Below are 21,024 nucleotides of genomic sequence, written 5' to 3' on the forward strand. Positions count from 1 at the left end.
AGATGCCTTTAAGGACTGAAGTGTCCTGAATCCTGTAAAAGGGTGTACTGTGGTATGAAACGATATAAAGCCATGGAACACGGAGAGTCAACCTGTTGAGCTATCTTGCTTCCCATGTAAGGTTCCACTCCAAGCATCCAGTAAGTATAAGGATCCTGTGGAAAGAGGCTGAGGTGAACAGCTTTCTTTCTTTCGGAGGATCCACTTAGAAGAAACTGAATAAATGTATGGATTACGGAAAGAGCTCCCCAGGCTAGATTTCTTAATACCAGGGGTATTACCTAGTAATAGTAATATACTATATTGATTAGTCAATTGACCATATCAAAGCATAGGCATCAGCCGCTGTAAAATACAGTAAGACAAAATAAGGTAAGGTACAATATAATGAGATAAAATAGGCTACAGTGAGATAAAATAGATAAATATAGTAAGGTAAGGTAAAATAAGGATTAAAGGTAAGATAAGATAGTATAAGATGAAATAGAGCACAGAGATGTATCATGAGATGAATATTGGACTCAAAGACAATGTATGTTTAGGTGAATTCATCACCTTTGCATACAACCCCAATGTGTGCTATGAAATGTATTCTCTGTGCGCCATGTTAAAGAATAACAACATCAACCTAATATCTGCAAAAAGGTGATATCACAGATTCCAAGTCCAGGGCAGATGCTAACAATCCACTCTGCAGCCAGAATATGGTGGTTTCTCTGTATATGTGGGTGACAGAATGACATTCCATAAAGACAGTATAGTGATTTCACCCATCTTTGTGGGCATTTTGGATCCAGTGGTGTTAAAACTCTTTATTTCCTCTCTCAGCCCTAACTCAAAACCTACATCGTCATCTACTTCCAGGCACAGAATAGCATTAGGGTGCCAAAGGTACCATATGTGAAATGATATATCTTGCACATTACAAAGGGTGCGGACAGGTGGATGGGAGTCATTACGACACACGGCTAGTACGCAACAATTCCTTGATTTCTAGTTTGATAATTGAAGAGAAAATAGTTTACAAAGAAGGTAGCCATTAAATGTACTAGACAACATTATCTCCTTATGCTTTACGTTCTTCACTCCCAAAATCTAACTATATAGCAATAAAATAAATCTAGTCCTAAGCTGTTTGTGGGTGAATAAGATTTCAGAAAGATAGGGGGGAAATCTTTCCTTTGCAATATCTGAATTGCCCTGCTACTAGACTTGCTGGTGTGCTAATGCTGAGGATTGTGGGTACTGTACATTTTGTGATCAGTCTCCACCTTCGGTCTAAGTTGGCCCGTATTAATTCAGCTTCTGCTCTAACTGCCCAAGATGTGGCGATCTCATCTCTTCTTTGTAGTGGTGGAAGACAGACGTTGATAATTAGCAGTGGCAGAACCCAATCTGAGCAGAAAAGCCAAGGCCATTTGCCTCAATGAGGGTATCGATTTAGGTACTACTCTTGAAGAGGTGGAGATGAGGAGGCCCAGTCCGCATGAACCTGTGCAACTACAAGAATTTTTGGTTTTGAAGCTTCTAGTAATCTCAGAGGGCTATTAGGACATGACTTAAAAGCAGCGAAGTCCAGCAAGTCAGACGCTGCCTTAGAATTTTGTAGATCTTGGTTTACCATATAAAGCCATGGAACACAGAGAGTCAGCCTGTGAGCTGCCTTGTTTCCCATACAAGGATCCACTCTTAGGAATCCAGTAAGTACAAAGATCCTGTGGAAAGAGGTTGAGCTGAACAGCTTTCTTTCAGAGGATCCCCTTAGGAGAAACTGAATAAATGTATGGATTACGGAAAGAGCTCCCCAGGCTAGATTTCTTAATACCAGGGGTACTACCTAGTCAGTTAGGCCTGGCTCACGAGAATCTGTTACTAAATTGTCCCACTCCTTACACCAAAACCTCTGCCTGGCCAAGCTGCTTTCTCTAGGCAGAAGCAACATCTGAAGTGAGTCTGGGATCAGGCTCCAGGCTTTGTGGGGAGCTGGCGTATGCAAGCAAAGCAGGGGAAAAGGTGTGTGTGTGTGTGTGTGCGCGTGCATGCACGTGTGCACATTTTAGCTCCAATTGTGTTGGAAATACCAGCCTTCCTTAAACACACAGCGAAGTATTTAAGCTATTGATTCTTTCTCCATATAACCCGACGTGCATAGCTGTGGTTTACCAGTGAAACTCTCTCCCAAATGTTTATATGTAGATGCAGGTTGAGGTTAGTATGTCTCTGGGTGCACAATTGCACTATCCCAGCTGAAAGCAGAAGTGTAGCCAGTGAGGTTATGATTTCAGCGGTTGCCTCTTTACTTTAAAAATGGTTTTATTGATCCAACAGTGTACCATATGAGCAATATTTTTTAAAACAGGAGGGAGTTCAATTAAGCTATTTCTCTTGAAGTCTTCATTTCTCTGAGTAGAGTAACCAGAATCATATTTCCTAACCTTTTATTATCAAGAAATACCATTCAGCTCAAAGGGAATCCTGTATGGAATTTTGTGTGTGTTACATTCTCAAACCACTGCAGTTCTCAAGGTTTTTAATGCCACGATATAAATAATGTATCATTTTGTGATATCAAGGTGGTAAGAAAGGTCAATCCTATTTGAAATTGTAGGGGACCCTGGCATTGGAAATTTGAGAAACCTCGTCTTACGACATGATTGGGAGTGCGCTTTTTATCTTAATAATAGCTTCTTAAAACATGTTTTGTTGCGTCCTGATCGTTAACTATATTTCTCAGTTTGAAGGGTTAATATAGTGAATTATTGGGAACAGTTGTTGCACCATGTAAATGATGCCTCGACTTGATATACGTGGGAGAAATCAGCTGAAGGAGGAAACCAGATGAATATGTGGGAGGACTTTTAGTGAGGGGAGCGGAGTGGAATGGAGGGTTAGAAAGTGTGAGGATGGAGACCGAGTCTGGGAATGAGGAAGACAGCCAGGAAGAACCGCTAACCCGAACTGAGGAAAAAACGGAAGAAGACTTACGGGGGAAGAAGAATCTCGGGGAGGAGGAAGCAGAGCAGCAGGCGCGGCCCGGCGGGGAACCGGCTTCGCCACCGCCAATCAGCGTGAGAGCAACGCGCAGCGAGAAGCCCGATTGGCTCTCAGCCGGCAACGGGGCGATCTCGCGGCCTATGGAAGGCGAAGGAGCGCTCGGAAGGGCGCCGGAGACGGCCCCTCCTCTAAACCGCCTCACGAATTCGCCTCAGCGCATCGGGGTCAGCTTTGGGCGTGGGGGGCCGTCCCAACCCTGCCCGCCCCGGTCCTCCCGCGGCATCCTCAGCCCTCCCGCCGGCTCCTTCGGTCGCTCTGAGTCTTTCAGCCGCGGCTCTGCGAGGCGCCCCCCTCAGCGGCCCCTGTCGCTTCTCAGACTCGGGGCATCTCGGCGGTGCAGTCCTGGGGCTGTCCGTTCCTGGCCGCTGCCAGCCGCCTGCCCCTGCACCGAGCTCTGCACGGCCGGTTCGAAGTCTTCGCCTCAGCTCGCGTGGCTTTGCCTTGATTTCTCTCCTCACCGCCGCTGTCTTCGCCTCGTGGGTTCTGCGTCAAGCCTGTCAGCCTTGCCATCGCTCCTTCGAGGTCCTTGCTGTTTGAATCGGGTTCCCTACCTCAGACCCTGCGCTGTCTCCGGCGGTCAGAGCTGCCGCCTGCTATTACCTCGGAGTAACAGCTCCTAAGTTCAATCAGCTGGGAATTCTGCACTAGGCAGTTCATTGATGTAATCTTGTCTGTATTGTATCGCCTGTGCTTATAACTCTATTTCTACAGTATTTGAATTGGGGGAATTAATTACCTCAGAGGGAGTTATCTGCTTAGTAGTATTTCGTTTATCGTTATATTCATGATTTCTGTACGATCTACTGCTTGCTAAAAGAAATTAAGACGTTCCATTTTTGTTCTTGTTAGAATTTCAGTTAATGTAAATTTTTGTTCAGTTTTGAATTTGAATTCATAGACAGTTAAACAGGACAGAAAGGGCTGGAAAGAGGTGGGATGAGTTCGTATCTTACTCCGTTTCGGAGAATTCACACTGTGCAGATGATGTTGCATAAAAATCTATGGAATGTGAGAAAAGCATTGGCAGAGCAGATCTACCGATAAATGAAGCAACAAAGGGGAGAGGGCAGAGTCTATAAAATGTGGGGATGCTCCTTATAAATGCATGGAATTGGTTCAGAACTTTCATCACAATTATGTAATTTTGCATTGACAGAGAGAGACCGTGGAGAGCCGAAAGCGAGGAATCCTTGGTGCGCTCTTGGTTGTTTGCGGACCTTTTGTTAGCCGACTGCCAGCCAACCACCAAGCTCAGAGAGCACCAAGGACTCCACAGTTCAACCCTGAGCTACAGACACTCTCTTCTATTGGCAGTGTTGAAAGTGCTTTGGTCAGAGCAGTCGTCACACTTTACATGGGAGGATTCAAAAGGGAGCCAGAGAACTGAAAGGTTTTGCAACTTTCTACAACCTGCAGGTACACCTTTGAGTGGGAGCCAAGGATTTGTACTTCAAGGAGTGGGGAGGCCTAGGAGAGAGTCTACATGTAATTACATTTATCTTTCCATTTAATACAATTACATAATGTATTAACTTACTTACTTAATCAAATGTGTTTATTATTCTCCAGCCAGCTATTCAGCCCTTTCCCTTCAGGTTAAAACTTAAGGATGGTATTTTGAAGGGTCTTTGCGGGACCACACTCAAATTGTGAAGAGATCGCTGTCAAGGACCTCTCCTGCCAACACACGGATGTTTGAAATTGTTTAATGGGTATTCAGGAACCTACTGAAAGGAGCCCTTATTAAAACGCAGCCCGTGTGGGAAAGCAGCTGCATGTGAAGTCGTCCTGATGGGACCTTCCGGGGAGGTGTACACCCAACACATCTGTGTACTGAACCATCTTTCTCAGCACACTAAGCCACGATGATCAGGCTTCCTCTCCTTTCTTTCTTTTTCTCTGTTTGCGGTTTCCTTGGGGAGTGCCAGGCAGGGACACCTTCTTCCCTCCTCTTTTTCCCACAGCGGCAGTCCTGCAAGGAGGCCTGGGCTGAGAGAGGAACCAGCCAAAGGCACCATGGAGCTCCCACAGCCGGGGTTGGGGGGGGGGGGGCAGAACCAGGTCTCCCGCCCCAGGCCATCCCTTTTCACTGCTCCACCACGTGGAGGCTTCATCCGAGGGAGAGTCAAGGCCGAAGCCTTGAAGTGGGACCTGAGGCAGGGATCGTCGGATTGCCTCGGCCACGGAGTGACTCTGAGGGGCCTAGTTGCTGAAATGAGGGGTGCTGCCCCCCCTCAAGCGTGGCCATGCTGCCACTCCTGCATCGACCTTTTGCGCTGCAGACTTTTATCCTTCCTGTCTGAACCAGGGACACTTTAATGTGTTTTGATGTGATGGGGCCCCCAAGAGCCTTGTTGGGGGGCTGGAAAGTGACTCTTGGGGGAGGATGCTGTGGGGGGAGGAGGGCCCCCAGCAGGACACGACGGGACTCAATCAGGCCATGCCCAGAGTGGGCTGTGACCCACAAGGAAGAGGCCCAAGTTGCAAAGAGCCAAGAAGGAGCATCTAAAAGCCACGCCTGGAGAGAGAGACTTGTATGCCCGACCTTCTCCGGGAGGCCCGAAAGAGGGACTTTGCGGCCCGTCCCTGAGAAGCTCGAAAGATGCCCCAATTCCAGTGTTTCTTCCCCTCCAGAAAGCCCGAGCCCCACACCAAGGTGCAAATGTGGGACCTGCTGCTGCTGCTGCTGGAGCAGCTGCTGGCTGTGCTGCCCACAGAGGAGGCACAGGTGCGGGAGTGCGGCGCAGAGAGCAACAGGCAGACGGTGGCCCTGTCCGAAGGCTGCCTGCTGAGCCAGGCAGAGGAGAGTCGGGAAGGGCGGCTGGTGAGAGACCTTCCTTTTGCAGGTCCTTCACTGGAACCCAGCACGCTCTTGGCCACTCCCTATATCTAGATCGCAGCAAGCACCCCCCTCCCCCCCCCCCCGCCGCTCAGCTAGCCAAAATGTAGCTTGATATATAGTCTGTATTTATTGAGCATCGGGAAACAGTAAAAACAACAGCTAACTGGCAGAAACAGGGCAGTAGGCAGGCATCGGCCAGGACAGACTGAAAGAGGGGAACGGGCAAGAAATAAAAAGACAGCAATTGCCTCAGTAATCTACATTATCCGTCTATCAAAAGGACAGTTTTTTTCAGAGCCACTGGAAACAGGACTGTGTATCATTGACGTGAAGAGTCCTGGCAAGCAGTGAATGGCCTTTGGTTATTCCAGTCCTAAGTGCTTCATGTCCCTAAAAGTAGGAGAATACAGAGGGAGATGAGAGCACAAGGTTCTTTGCACCACGAAACAAACCATTCATGGATGGGGAGGATGCATCCAACCCATTTTGGGAGCTCAAAAAGCGTCCCAACATTATCTTTGCATTCTGAAATGTCTTTGTACAGTTTTCTGGCATTACTAATGGAAGGTGCTTGCTTCTTACTGTAAATTTGTCCGCCGCTCCTTCCAGGGGATGTATTTGGGGCAGTTCTTCCGTTGCCCCTTTCTGTCTTCACCGCTGGATATTGTGGCCTGCGAAGCTCAGGACGCAGAAGGCACTCCTGTTCTTCTCCGGTGCCCTTCCCTTGTATCCCCTTCTGTGCCTCTGATGCGTATCCAGGGACCCGCCTGGAGGCCATCAGCAACCACCTTGAGGAAAGGAGGGAATGCCTCGAACTTTCAGAGGGATCTCCGAGGGAGATCGAAGTTGGGACAGCTCACCGGGTAAGGGAAGTCATTCTGAGGGATGTGAACTTCCCCAGGGAGATCCCAGCTCTCTTTCACCCTCTGGGTCTCCTGGGGGGTAATCTCTCCCCGCTTCATTCCTGCTGCTTCCACCACTGCTGCCTCCCTCACAGGGAACGGAACGATGGCGTTGATTTCTGCAGGATCCTCTGCTTTCTCTGGTGGAGCTGAGAGAGCGGCTGAACCTCTGGCTCACGCGGGACAAGGAAGCGCAGAAGGGGTGCTGGGGGCCACTTCGATGGTGCCACTGAGCAGCTGCCACGGCTCCCGCCCGCCTCTCAAGGCTCTCGTGGGAAAACAGCCGGACTAAATATCCACGCCAAGCCAGGCTTATGAGGAGAAGTAATTCACCGTTCAGTATCTTTTCTTCTTGTAAGGCTTCGTGTAACCAAACAGGACAGCACGGATAAAGGCCCCTTAGTGTTACGACGGTGCCTTCTCTTTCCTTCTTCTGGTAAGGTTTTGGACTTCCCAGTCTAGCCAACATTCATGGGACTTCACACACCATGCACGGTTTTAACATTACTACCGGCTGTCAGTCTGAAGCCACTCTGTCATAAGTTGAAGAAAAACGAAACATGGCACGCTAAGCAGGACTGACCTTGGGTAGCTCCTGAGAGGTTTCCCACCTGCTGACACTTAAGTTCCATGAACAGTCATTTATTTATTTAACGAATTTATATGGCCGCCCAACTCACACACACTGACTCTGGGCGGCTTGCAGAATTAAAATCCACAACATAAGAAAACCCACCAACCCCCACCTCCACGGCGGCTGCGAACACAATCAAATCAGGTCCCGGCAGGGGGCGCCCTGCTCGCCGCCTCCTTGCTGAGCGCCACCGAGCATGCTCCGCCCCGTCTGCCTGGCTCGGGGCACCGGCCGTGAGTTGCGCCCTGGGAATCCGGGGCGGGGGGGGCGAGCAGGAGGGGCTCCCGCGACCCAGAGCCTCCCGGGGGGGAGGAAAAGCACAGCCGCCCCCGTCGGCAGCGCCTCCCCGGCCGGTTCTTGCGGAGGGAGGGGGAACGTGCGGCGGCCCTCCAAGCAGCCCCGGAGCCGGGGCGAGAGGGAGGGTCCCCGGAGTCCCCGAGAGGTTCGCCGGACTCCGAATCCGAGGCTGGGGGGGGGGGAGACCCCCGTTCCTGCTCCTGGCCTGTGCAAGCGAGAGAGCCCAACTGGGGGGAGGGAGGGAGCGAAGGGGGGGGAGGGTAGGAAGCCTAAAGGAAGGACGTGCTCAGCTTCTGCATAAACCAGGTTGGCTTCCCAGCATTTCTAGCACACAAAAAAAACAATCTGGGAAAGGGGCTTTTTGCCTGGCGCTCCTCCACCCTCTGCAAACGGTGAAGCTTTTGGGTGTTGCGCTTGGGAAGGTCCAAGTCTGTGCCTCAAATGTCCTTGCTGGCGGGGCTGGAAAGACCCACAAGAGATTTTCTGCTGCCAGTTGAGCTGAGCTGCCCCTCGCAGAAGACCCTCCCCCAAATGTGGGCTGGTCTCCCACCGGTGGTGGGGAGGGAGGGACAGATGTTGCACTGAACCGGAAACACCTCTGGATTTTGCCCCCCCCAAGCTATTATATGGCCCGGATATTGATTAAGGGATCAGAGTTTCTGAATGAGAACAGCCTGTGTAATTCCTGAAGTTTGCTTTCTTTTCCACCTCGGGGGTAAAAGCTGGAGGCCACTTGAGAGCTGAATGGCCTTGAAAAACCTCTCCCGGCCTCTCTCTGCAGTCCATTCAGGTCCTGGGACTGGAAAGACCTTTGGAGGCCCAGAGACCAGCAGGCCCCTCGTGGATCTGTGCCGGAGAACGGAGCGAAAATGGATGCAGCCCAGCCAGCGTGCAAGGGAGTGGGAACAGGCCCTGCCGCTGCTCAGCCTGGGAGCGGTGGGGAGGGCTGGGCAGGACGTGGGCAGAGGATCCGGGAGGAGGAAGCCCTCAGTTCCGAGATGCAGCATTGGCACTTCAGGAATAGTCCCCTTCAGGAGGCCGAGGGGCCGCGCGAGCTCTGCAGCCGCCTCCACCACCTTTGCTGGGGGTGGTTGCAGCCAGAGAAACACACCAAGGCTCAGATGTTAGACCGGGTGATCTTGGAGCAGTTCCTGGCCATCCTGCCCAGGGAGATGCAGCACTGGGTGCGGGAGTGCCGAGCAGAGACCAGCTCCCAGGCGGTGGCCCTGGCGGAAGGCTTCCTCCTGAGCCGGGCGGCGGAGAAGGAGCAGGAAGGACGCCAGGTGACAGACGCTCATCTGGGGAAATATGAAGGGATCTTAATGTGCTTGAATTCTTACATGTCTCCCTGACACTGTTTTTGGGATTAATAATAACTCAACAAGATGTTTAGAGATAATTGACAAATTGTTTCTATGTTCTTCCAGAGGATGGGTTTGGAGCCATTCTCCCATCGTCCTCTTCCATCCCCACTGATCGACATAGAGGGCTTGCAAAGTTTTGGGCAGAAGATGAAAATCCAGTTCCTTTAATGTCCTGTTCTCTTAACTCCTCTCCTTTGCCTGTATTTCAGGTTCCGTGGCCCTTCCTGGAGGTGGGCACTAATTGTCCTGAGGAAAGGGTGGATCCCGCAAATCCCTCTCAGGAGCCGTGTTTCCGAGGGATCTCCAAGGAGGAAGGTCAAGGTCAGGACGCCTCACTAGGTAAGGGAAGATCCTTCTACGTGTTTGGAGGTTTTCCAGAGGGATTTTAGTCCCTATCCTTAATTCCCTGTATCTTCTCGTGTCTAGTCGTTGGACTTACCAGAAGGTGACTGAACAGGAAAGCCTTAACTCTCTCTCTTCGAGCTAGAAGGCTTAAGCCCCAGGAAGGAAGTCCCTCCCGTCAGTCCATGCACTGCCTTCAGATGATTCCCCATTTGCAGAAGACCGACCTCTTCTGCGGAATGGCCTGGGTTGCATTCAGACTGCCCCATCCTGAGATACTTCTCTTTGTTCTCAGAGATGGGGAGGGGAGCCACCTGTCTTTGGCCTTTCTTGGTACATGATGTGTAGTAAATTCTCACACATCCCTGCTGGACCACCTCCAACACCATCTGTCCTTGCAGGCATCTTCCTGGGCTGGCAGAATTGCAACATTTGCCCACCCATGGAACATAGTTTCAGGCTGCGGGGGGTGGGGGGAGCATCTACTGTGGTTCAGTGAATGCTTTGGTTGCCAAGAGTAGACTTCCTCCTCTTGTTCCTGCCCAAAAGTCTACGAAAGAGATCCAGTTGGGTTTGTTTCCCATGCTCTTTCTCACATTTTCTGGGCTGCCCAGTCAGTGCGTGGTGGGGCTGTGGTCTTCTCCTTTTTTTCTTGGCTCCCAAGATGGAGCCTATGGAAGTCCACCAAAGGAAGATGGTAGGACTGATGGACGGAGGTTTCCTCTGCAGGACAGGAAGAAGGCTTGAGTTGTGCCTTCAAGCTAGAAAAGCTGGAGTTTACCCCTTTCCTGTCAGCTCCATATCTGGTGAGAACAAGGCTGCTTCCATCCCGTCTCTCTCCTTCCCAGGGAGCAAAATGGAGTCACCGTTATTCATTGGATCATCTCCTTGTACTGGTGGCGCTGAAAGAGCAGCTGGACCTCCAGCTCAGGTAGGAAGGAAAGGATCAGAGGCTAATATTGGGGATCAGCTGAAGACCTCCGGTTTCATTTGGGGTGTCAGCGTATAATACTGCTGTTCCTGAGCAACACAGATCTGGGAAATTAGGATTCAAGTTAGTGATCAGTCACACTTGGCCTACCACTCCAGACTGTTTTGGAAATGTATTCATTTCTTCTCTGGTTACTTACTGCTGGACCATGAGTTGCTCTGGAAGCAGGCCATCCTTGATCATTTTTGGAAGGCCAATAATGAGGCTGCCAACCTAATTTGCAGAAATGTAGTGGGACACAAGATCTAAACTGAAAGTTACTCCTTGTTTTACAAAACTTCACAACTTCCTTTTCTAAAGTGTAAGAAAGTTTACAGTAAAGGCATCCTTAACTCCAGCTTGGCTTTTAAAAAGTGAATTATGCTGGTTTTTGGCTGCGCTGATCTCTTCCCAGCCTTTTCAACTGTTTTGTCTAGGAAAGAGATAAAGGGGTTAGTGGTCCCTCATCCCCTGACTAACCAGGACTGAACCTGCTTACCTGGAACATCACCCGAGGGCATCTGGAGTTGCCACCTGCTGAGGCCCCGTTTGCCGGATCTAATTAACACGAAATCTTTCAAGAGACAGGAATACAGTTAATACACATATAACAACTTTGGTCATCTGCTTCAGTGAGAAGCTGCCGCCCTGCACCGCCTAGATGGAGAGGATGCTGTGTGTAACCAGCCCTTGAGAGAGCGGGATGGTTTTATCACATAACGTGTTGAGTCCAGCTGGGGAAATGTCCAATTAAGCATTAGAACTCTGTGCTTTTAGGATCTGCAGATTAAAGGAGATCTTGCCAATTCTTCTCAGGTCTTCTAACAGGGATCCTTCCTCGTTCAGGTTCCTGTGTCCTTTGAGGAGGTGGCCGTCCATTTCACCAATGAAGAGTGGTCGCTGCTGGATCCCAGCCAAAAAGCCCTGCACCGGGAAGTCATGTTGGAGACGTCTAGGAGCATGGCCTCCTTAGGTGAGGGTCCCTCTGGGGGAAGATTAAGTCAGAGTGAGGAGTCACTGGATGGTTTTCTGTTATTTACAGCTTAGGAGATCTGTGCAGATCTTGTTAACATGATTTCATCTCTTTTCTCTTTCCCTCTTACATTAATTCCAGTCCACGTCCACGGTCTTCTAAGTACCACAGTTTCTTTTAGAAGGAAGAGATCAGTCTGGTGGCCAGTCAGTCTGGAAAGGGTTGACGTGCAGTCTTGGGATCCTCTTTGGGGCCTGTGTGAATACTGCAGAGCTACTGGGAAGATAATTGGGGAGGGGACGTGTATCATATCTGACCCAAGGGCATGTGCCATATCAGAGCTGGGCAGCAGGGCATTGCATTGGTTGTTGTTATTTTTATTTATGTGATCTTTTTAAAAAATCTGTGTTAACTGCCCAGAATTACACAAGATGAGCAGCCAAGCCAATCTTTTAAATTAATAAAGGACCTTCATGCTGTCATTTCCCCTGTTCCTCCCCCTGCAGATGCCCAGGAATAGAAACAGGGACTGACACAGGGAAAGCAAACTGTGTGTTGTAGAATTCTCTGATTTCTTTTTCTTCCCTCTCAAGCAGTTGATGGTCAGGAGAATGAAAATTACCAAGAGCCAAGTGTGAGGCCATCACAGATAATCAAAATTGAAACACCAGAAGAGATGTCTGCAAATAAGTGGGGAAGGAGGAGATGCGAGAAAACCCAACCTTACAATTGGAGAGGAAAATCCACTCTTGAATGTGAGGAAATGGATCACTTCCTGACCCAACGTGATTGCAAGGAAAGCAATATGGGAAAGTGTCGAGGAAGGGGGAACATATTCCAAGCAAAGTCCAATTTCAGTAACCACTGCGAATCTGGGAAGAGCTTCGGCAATAATAACCATGTTACTCCCCATAAAATCGTCCATGGAAGGGAGAAGCCCTATAAATGTGTGGAGTGTGGAAAGAGCTTTAGGTGGAGAGGTAATCTAACTGCCCATAAAAGGATCCATTCAGGGGAAAAACCCTATAAATGCACAGACTGTGGAAAAAGCTTCCGTATGAAAAGTTCCCTTATTTTTCATAAAAGGATCCATACGGGAGAGAAACCCTATAAATGCCTGCAGTGTGGGAAAGGCTTCACCACAAGCAGTGAGCTTACCTCCCATCAAAGGATCCACACAGGAGAGAAACCCTATAAATGCCTGCAGTGTGGAAAGAGCTTCAGTCATAGTGGTTCCCTTACTTCCCATAATAGGATCCATTCAGGGGAAAAACCCTATAAATGCATGGACTGTGGAAAAATCTTTAGTATGAACAGTTCCTTTACTTTTCATAAAAGGATCCATACAGGAGAGAAACCCTATCAATGCCTGGAGTGTGGAAAGAGCTTCACCACAAGCAGTGAGCTTACTTCACATAAAAGGGTCCATACAGGAGAGAAACCCTATAATTGCACGGAATGTGGAAAAAACTTCAGTCATAGTGGTTCCCTTACTTCCCATAAAAGGATGCATTCAGGGGAAAAGCCCTATAAATGCATGGACTGTGGAAAAAGCTTCAGTTTGAACAGCTCCTTTACTTTGCATAAAAGGATCCACACAGGAGAGAAGCCCTATCAATGCATAGAGTGTGGGAAGAGCTTCAGCCATAGTGGTTCCCTAACTTCCCATAAAAGGGTCCACACAGGAGAGAAACCCTATCAATGCCTGGAGTGTGGAAAGAGCTTCAGCAACAGCAATCACCTGACCTCCCATAAAAGGATGCATTCAGGGGAAAAACCCTATAAATGCACAGACTGTGGAAAAAGCTTCAGTTTGAACAGCTCTTTTACTTTTCATAAAAGGATCCACACAGGAGAGAAACCCTATCAATGCATAGAGTGTGGGAAGAGCTTCAGCCATAGTGGTTCCCTAACTTCCCATAAAAGGATCCACACGGGGGAGAAACCCTATCAATGCCTGGAGTGTGGAAAGAGCTTCAGCAACAACAGTCATCTGACCTCCCATAAAAGGATCCACTCAGGGTTGAAACCTTATTTATGCAATGAATGTGGGAAGAGTTTTATATCAAGCAGCTCCCTTACTAATCACATTAGTATCCACACAGGGGAGAAACTGTATCAGTGCATGGAGTGTGGGAAAAGCTTCAGGTTGAAAACTCACCTAACCTCCCATAAAAGGGTCCACACAGTGGAGAAACCCTATCAGTGTACAGAGTGTGGAAAGAGCTTCAGTCATAGTGGTTCACTTACTTCCCATAACAGGATCCACACGGGGGAGAAAAAATACACATGCAATTTGTGTGGAAAGAACTTCAGGTGGAGGAATCAACTTACTTCCCATAAAAGGATGCATTCAGGTGAAAAACCCTATAAATGCATGGACTGTGGAAAAAGCTTCAGTATGAACAGTTCCCTTATTTCTCATAAGAGGATCCATACGGGAGAGAAACCCTATCAATGCATAGAATGTGGGAAGAACTTCAGCACAACCAATGACCTTACTTCTCATAAAAGGGTCCACACAGGAGAGAAACCCTATCAGTGCATAGAATGTGGGAAGAGCTTCAGCATGAACAGTTCCCTTACTTGTCATAAAAGGATCCATACAGGAGAGAAAAAATATGAATGCATGTTGTGTGGAAAGAACTTCATGTGGAGGAATCAACTTACTTCCCATAAAACGATGCATACAGGGGAAAAACCGTATAAATGCCTGGAGTGTGGGAAAAGCTTCAGTTTGAACAGTTCCCTTACTTCTCATAAAAGGGTCCATACAGGAGAGAAACCCTATAAATGCACAGAGTGTGGAAAGAGCTTCAGCACAAGCAGTGACCTTTCTTCCCATAAAAGGGTCCACACAGGAGAGAAACCCTTTCAGTGCACAGTGTGTGGAAAGAGCTTCAGTGTGAACAGTTCCCTTACTTCTCATAAAAGGGTCCACACAGGAGAAAAACCCTTTCAGTGCACAGAATGTGGAAAGAGCTTCAGTATGAACAGTTCCCTTACTTCTCATAAAAGGATCCATACGGGAGAGAAACCCTATCAATGCATAGAGTGTGGGAAGAGCTTCAGCACAAGCTGTAACCTTACTTCCCATAAAAGGATCCACAGGGAGAAGCAACCATAGAAATGCTTTGAATGTGGAAAGAGTTTTTGTGAAAACAGGACCCTTACTTCTCGTAACAGGAACCACGGGGCGGGGGCGTTACATATCTATAATGTGTGGAGAGAACTTCAGGTGGATCAATCAACTTCCCATAAAATGACCAACATGGGGTAGATGCCTTTAGGGAGTGAAGTTTCCTTAAGTTTCCATCCACTGTTAGATGAAACATCAGTCAAGAACTGTGAACTGAATTCTGTTAAAAGGTTCCTCATGGGGGAAATAGCATGCATGCGTGTAGTGTGTGATGAGCTTTGTGTGTGTGGTGCGCGGCACACAGCGCACAACTTCAAAGTAGTTTTTGACTCTTGTTGACTGCCTGGACTAGTCCCTGCAGTTTTCTTGGCAAGGCTTTTCAGAAGCAGTTGTCATTGCCTGCTTCCTGGGGCTGAGAGAGAGTGACTGGCCCAAGGTCACCCAGCTGGCTTCGTGCCTAAGGCGGGACTAGAACTCACAGGCTCCTGGTTTCTACTGTGGTGCCTTAACCACTGCACCAAACTGGTTCTTTCAAGTGTAATGAGGACTTTATTTTCCGTAAATAAAATATTGGTGGTGTGCAGGGGAGAAACCCTATAATGCATAGAATGTGGGAACAGCTTGAGAAGGAAGTGTCCGCTTGGGAGGTTGTAAGCAGGGTGGGAAGAGTTTCAGCAAAGAGCAATTTCCTTAGTTCCTGTGAAAGGATCCATGTGGGAGAAACCACAGAAAGGTGTTTCTGGGCGAGGGGTTAAAGAGCAGGAGTCTGACTTTCCATGGAAGGAGAAACTATATAAATGGAAGAAGTGTAATAAGAGCTTCCGTACAAGGAGCCCTTTTATTTCCCAGAAAAAGTTTCACGCGGGAGAGACAGTATAAAAGCACGGAACACACAGAGAATCAGCCAGCTGATCTGTCTTACTTCCCATAAAAGGTTCCATTCTAAGGATCCTATAAGCACATGGATCCTGTGGAAAGAGGTTGAGGTTGAATCTTCACCTGATTCTTTTGGAGGATCCCCTTAGGAGAAACTGAATAAATGTATGGATTACCGAAAGAGCTCCCCAGGCTAGATTTCTTAATACCAGGCGTACTACCTAGTCAGTTAGGCCTGGCTCAGGAGAATCTGTTACTAAATTGCCCCACTCCTTACGCCAAAACCTCTGCAAACCTCTGCCTGGCCAAGCTGCTTTCTCTAGGCAGAAGCAACATCTGAAGTGAGTCTGGGATCAGGCTCCAGGCTTTGTGGGGAGCTGGCGTATGCAAGCAAAGCAGGGGAAAAGGTGTGTGTGTGTGTGTGTGTGTTAGCTCCAATTGTGTTGGAAATACTAAGACCAACATTAGTGAAGGATTTAAGATACTAATTGTTTTTTTTAATATAATCTGATGTCCATAACTGATTTATCAGCAAAAATTTCACCCAAATGTTTGTATGCTTGTTAATTTTATTATGTTTCTGGGAGCAAAATTGCACTATCCGGGCTGAAAGCAGAAGTGTAGCCAGTGAGTTTGATTGTAGCTGTTGCCTCTTTTCTTTAAAAATGGTTTTATTGATCCAACAGTGTACCACATGAGCAATATTTTTTTCAGGCTTTGCACTGAAGATGTTGCCTAGCCTGGCAGTGAAACATCTGCAAGAAAACTACAAGGCTCAGGGAGGACCAAGGACTCCAGTGTTCAGCCCTGAGCTATCAATTTGAGAAATACAAAGTTCTTTAGGATCAGAGCATTCGAGAATGTCAGGGCTGGATGGGACTTCAAAGGTCCTCTGGTCCAGTGCAGGCATCCCTGACCGATGCTCATCCAACCCGTTTCAGCGCTTTCAGGAAGGAGGGTCCACCTCCCCCAAGACTGCAGATGTGTGTTAAGGTCACGCGCAGATGCAGCCAAAGGAAATTGTACTTTATTTTACCTTCTGGACCCGGGAGGAGTGTGGTACAGGCCTCGCTGTCTTTACCTTGCTGCCCCCTCCTCCCTACGGGGTACTGATCCAAGGAAGCCTTGAGTCATTAGGGGGAATACAAGCAAAGGGAATCGTAGAAACACTGACCGAGGAACCTCCTGGAAAGATTTAGTGGTCAAGAGACAGCAGTCAGGAACAAGGCTAGATCACTTTAAACAATGTACGCTTGTGAGGAGGTGGAGATCAATGTTAGCGGAGCTCCGCCTGAGAAACCTAATTCTTCACTGGTGGGGGAAAGTTCTAGTAATGCTGAGGAGCACTGGAATACCAGTGGAAAAGCAGGGAAGGTCTTCTAAGTACTACAGTTTCTTTTAGAAGGAAGAGATCAGTCTGGTGACCAGTCAGTCTGGAAAGGGTTGACATGCAGTCTTGGGATCTTCTTTGCGGCCTGTGTCAATAGTGTAGAGATAGTGGGAAAAATAATTAGGGGATGGTTTTGATTGTTTCACTTGTCCTAATCAGCACCATATGATGTCAAGACCTGGGCAGCAGGACATTCCAGTGGTGGTGGTGTTCATTTGTGTGATGTTATTTTTTTAAAATTGGTGTTAACCATTGAGAATTACATGGGATAAGCAGCCAGGCCAATCTTTTAAATCAATAAAGGGCCTTCATGCTGTCATTTCCCCTGTTCCTCCCCCTGCAGATGCCCAGGAATAGAAACAGGGACTGGCATGGGGACAGCAAATTATATGCTGTGGAGTTCTCTGATTTCTTTTTCTTTCCCCTCAAGCAGTTGATGGTCAGGAGAATGAAAATTACCAAGAGCCAAGTGTGAGGCCATCACAGATAATCAAAATTGAAACACTAGAAGAGATGTCTGCAAATAAGTGGGGAAGGAGGAGATATGAGAAAAACTAGTCTGACAGTTGGGGAGAAATATCCACTCTTGAATGTGTGGAAATGGATCACTTCCTGACCCAACGCAGTACAGGAAAGTGTTGAGAAAGTTGGGAAATATTCCATGCAAAATCAAATTTTAGTAAGCACTACAAAATTGGAAGAGATTCAGAAATAACAGTAACGTTGTTATGCATAAAATGATCCATGCCCTATAAATGTGTGAACTGTGGAAAGAGATTTAGGTGGAGTAGTAATCTAACTGCCCATAAAAGGATCCATTTTGGGAAAAACCCTGTAAGTGGATAGACTGTGAAAAAGCTTCAGTATGAGTAGTTCCCTTACTTCTCATAAAAGGATCCATACGGGAGAGAAAAAATACGAATGCATGGTGTGTGGAAAGAACTTCATGTGGAGTAATCAACTTACTTCCCATAAAACGATGCATACAGGGGAAAAACCCTATAAATGCGTGGACTGTGGAAAAAGCTTCAGTAAGAACAGTTCCCTTACTTCTCATAAAAGGGTCCATACGGGAGAGAGACCCTATCAGTGCAGAGAGTGTGGGAAGAGCTTCAGTATGAGTAGTTCCCTTACTTCTCATAAAAGGATCCATACGGGAGAGAAACCCTATCAATGCCTGGAATTTGGGAAGAGCTTCAGTTATAGTGGTTCCTTTACTTCCCATAACAGGATCCTGTCCTGATCAGACTATGAGGTGGCCAGGCAGATTTAATATCGAAAAATACTCTTTATTAAATAACTATTTACAATAAACAAGTCCTTAGAATCAAGAAGTAAACTGGTTTTGATCAAGATCAACTGGGCAGCAACAACCATACCAGCAAGGTTGCAGGGGGAGACGGTAGCAAAACAGCGGAGCAGGATTCCCTGACGGAGGCTGGAAGGCTGGGAGAAGCTGGAGCACGTGGCACTACTGGAACTGGGATCGGATGGCCATGAACTGGAACACCACTCGAACTAGGCTGGCACCAGAACACTGGGCAAGGCTGAACGGAGCCCTCTGGATAAGTCTTGGTTCTAGCGACAGGACTGGACTGGACTCAGCGACAGTGACATTTATGTCTATCGCATAAGGTAAACATAAAGGTTTCCCTTCACATTAAGTCCAGTCGTGTCCAACTCTAGGGGGTAGTGCTCATCTCCGTTTGTCTGGCGTCTGTCCGTAGACACTTCCGTGGTCATGTGGCCAGCATGACTAAACGGAACGCCGTTACCTGCCCACCAAAGCGGTACCCATTAATCTACTCACATTTGCATGTTTTTGAACTGCTAGGTTGGCAGGAGCTGGGACTAGCATCGGGAGCTCACCCCGTCACGCGGATTCGAACCGCCGACCTTCTGATCGGCAAGCTCAGCAGCTCAGCGGTTTAACCCGCAGCGCCACCACATCCCCTATCTATCACATAGACCTCAGGTATTTCGTTATTGTCCCTCTTTCCCTTCCTTTGACACTTTGGATAGCTTTCCTGTGTACTAGTGATCCATGGGATGTTGGACAAACGTAATTTTGAATTGATGGGCTAGCTATGAGGTTGTGGCCAGAGTAAGAATAGCAAAAAGCATGTAGGACAGGAAGCAACTTAAATTTAGTTGGCTTTGCCCTCCCTTCCAGTTATCCTTCTGGATACCACTAGAATAAGTTCTGAAAGCTTGTTTCTCGATTCCTGTCTTTAGCCTCCTGAAACTGGATAGAAATATGTAGAGAGATTTAATATAATGAAAGAAAAATGATAACAGAAGATGAGTGCTGTGTTTCAGGAGATTAAACATTTCTGAAATTTTTTGAGTTTATTAAAATGCTACCCATTTTTATAAACAAAGGAGAAAACCATTAGTGAAAAGTGTGAAAATATTTTTTAAAAATCAGGTTCAAAACAGCATTATAAAACCCATATTAAAAGAGAACAGGATCAGCACAGGGAGAATGAAAAGAGTTACAACTCAACATTGAGTATTTCTTTACAAGAAAATGTTAGTATGGGAGAGAAAACACATGAATGCATGGAATGTGGAAAAAGGGTCAGCACCAGTGGTAACCTTACTCGCCATAAAAGAATCCACACAGAAGAGAAGCCATATAAATGCACCGAGTGTGGAAAGTGCTTCTTTCAAAAATGTAACCTTATTTCACATCAAAGGATTCATACAGGGGAGAAACTATATAAATGCACGGAATGTGGAGAGAGCTTCAGGTGGAATAGTGACCTTACTTCCCATAAAAGGATCCACACAGGAGAGAGACCATATCAATGCTTGGAGGGTGGGAAGAGTTTTAGCAAGAGAAGCCTGCATTTTTCCCACAAAAGAATCCACATTGTGGAGAAAACATAAATCCATGGAGTGTGGGAAGAGCTTCTGGACAGACAGTGGACTTACTATCCATAAAAGACTCCATACAGGGGAAAAACTCTATATATGCATGGAATGTGGGATGAGCTTTAGAGGGCACAGTTACCTAATTTGCCATAGAACAGTCCACACGGGGGAGAAACCATATGAATGTATGGAATGTGGGAAAAGTTTCCGGAAAACCAGTTCCCTAGCTTCCCATAAAAGGACCCGCACGGGGGAGAAACCATATACGTTCACTGAGTGTGGGAAAAGTTTCCGGAAAACCAGTTCCCTAGCTTCCCATAAAAGTATCCACACAGGGGAGAAACCTTATAAATGAATGGAATCTGGGAAGTATTTTCCTAATACTTCCCACATTCCATATTTAATACTAATAATCCACACAGGGGAGAAACCATACCAATGCAGGGAATGTGGGGAGAGTTTCAGGTGGAGCCATCACCTCACTTAGCATAAAAGGATCCACACAGGGGAGAAACTGTATCAATGCTTGGTCTGTGGAAAGAGTCTTAATAGTAACAGTTCTCTTACTTCTCATGGAAGGATCCATACAGGGGAGAGACCATATATATGTATGGATTGTGGAAAGAACTTTTCTAATAATTCATCTCTTAGTAGACATAAACATATCCATACAGGTGAAAAATCATATAAATGCACGGAGTGTGGAAAGAGCTTTAGTAGTAATAGTTCTCTTACTTCCCATCAAAGTATCCACACCGGGGAGAAACTATACAAATGTATGGAATGTGGAAAGAGTTTTAGTAATAACAGTTCCCTTACTTCTCATAAAAGGATCCACACAGGGGAGAGACCATATAAATGCATCAAGTGTGGAAAGAGTTTCAGGAGTAACAGTTCTCTTTCTTCACATCGAAGGATCCACAAAGGGGAGAAACCATATAAATGTATGGAGTGTGGTGAGAGCTTCAGATGGAACAATCAACTAACTCTTCATAAAAGTTGCCATACAGGGGAGAGGCCATATAAACGTGTGGCATGTGGGAAGTGTTTCAGGACAAGTGGTGAACATACTTCCCGTAAAAGAAGCCACACAGGGGAGAAGCCATATAAATGCTTTGAGTGTGGAGAGAGCTTCAGAAGGAGCCATCAGCTTAGTTCACACGCAAGGATCCACTCAAGTGAGCATCCATAGAAAGACTAAATTTATTTGGTTTACTCCTTGTGTACTCTCTTTCTGATACAAATTTCAAAAAATATTTTTTCTGAATCTTGAATGCTGACTGCTTTAAGCCTGACTTTAGATACTTGTTTTGCAATTTAATGCCTGTCTTTGTCTCTAAATGGCCAAGCTGCCTCAAAATAAG

General features: G+C 47.1%; 3 protein-coding genes and 2 pseudogenes across 3 annotated transcripts; 4 read left to right on the plus strand and 1 right to left on the minus strand.

Moving 5' to 3' along the window:
• LOC134491907 (zinc finger protein 91-like) overlaps positions 1–21,024 on the plus strand; it is a 362,387-nt pseudogene that overhangs the window by 187,127 nt on the left and 154,236 nt on the right.
• Positions 1–21,024, minus strand: part of LOC134492034 (zinc finger protein 208-like) — a 216,664-nt pseudogene that overhangs the window by 61,048 nt on the left and 134,592 nt on the right.
• On the plus strand, positions 8,452–14,534 carry LOC134491908 (zinc finger protein 420-like). Its single transcript, XM_063295967.1, has 5 exons — positions 8,452–9,012; positions 9,303–9,408; positions 10,284–10,366; positions 11,234–11,411; positions 11,975–14,534. The coding sequence occupies exons 1-5, from the start codon at positions 8,599–8,601 to the stop codon at positions 14,503–14,505; spliced, it is 3,312 nt and encodes a 1,103-aa protein (XP_063152037.1). The 5' UTR covers positions 8,452–8,598; the 3' UTR covers positions 14,506–14,534.
• LOC134492023 (zinc finger protein 22-like) lies at positions 19,164–20,041 on the plus strand. Its single transcript, XM_063296151.1, has one exon. The coding sequence runs from the start codon at positions 19,322–19,324 to the stop codon at positions 19,673–19,675; it is 354 nt and encodes a 117-aa protein (XP_063152221.1). The 5' UTR covers positions 19,164–19,321; the 3' UTR covers positions 19,676–20,041.
• On the plus strand, positions 20,079–20,886 carry LOC134492011 (zinc finger protein 664-like). Its single transcript, XM_063296135.1, has one exon. It carries the CDS (start codon positions 20,271–20,273, stop codon positions 20,850–20,852), a length of 582 nt encoding a protein of 193 aa, XP_063152205.1. The 5' UTR covers positions 20,079–20,270; the 3' UTR covers positions 20,853–20,886.

The sequence above is a fragment of the Candoia aspera genome, chromosome 2 (genome assembly GCF_035149785.1).
Source record: "Candoia aspera isolate rCanAsp1 chromosome 2, rCanAsp1.hap2, whole genome shotgun sequence".
NCBI lineage: Eukaryota > Metazoa > Chordata > Lepidosauria > Squamata > Boidae > Candoia > Candoia aspera.

Excerpts from the sequence above, each read along its gene's own strand:
- LOC134491908 (XM_063295967.1), top strand. The coding sequence starts at position 8,599 with ATGGATGCAGCCCAGCCAGCGTGCAAGGGAGTGGGAACAGGCCCTGCC. Across the intron at positions 9,013-9,302 it reads AGGAGCAGGAAGGACGCCAG|GTTCCGTGGCCCTTCCTGGA; the intron begins GTGACAGACGCT and ends CCTGTATTTCAG. Across the intron at positions 10,367-11,233 it reads CAGCTGGACCTCCAGCTCAG|GGATCCTTCCTCGTTCAGGT; the intron begins GTAGGAAGGAAA and ends GTCTTCTAACAG.
- LOC134492023 (XM_063296151.1), top strand. The coding sequence starts at position 19,322 with ATGGGAGAGAAAACACATGAATGCATGGAATGTGGAAAAAGGGTCAGC.
- LOC134492011 (XM_063296135.1), top strand. The coding sequence starts at position 20,271 with ATGGATTGTGGAAAGAACTTTTCTAATAATTCATCTCTTAGTAGACAT.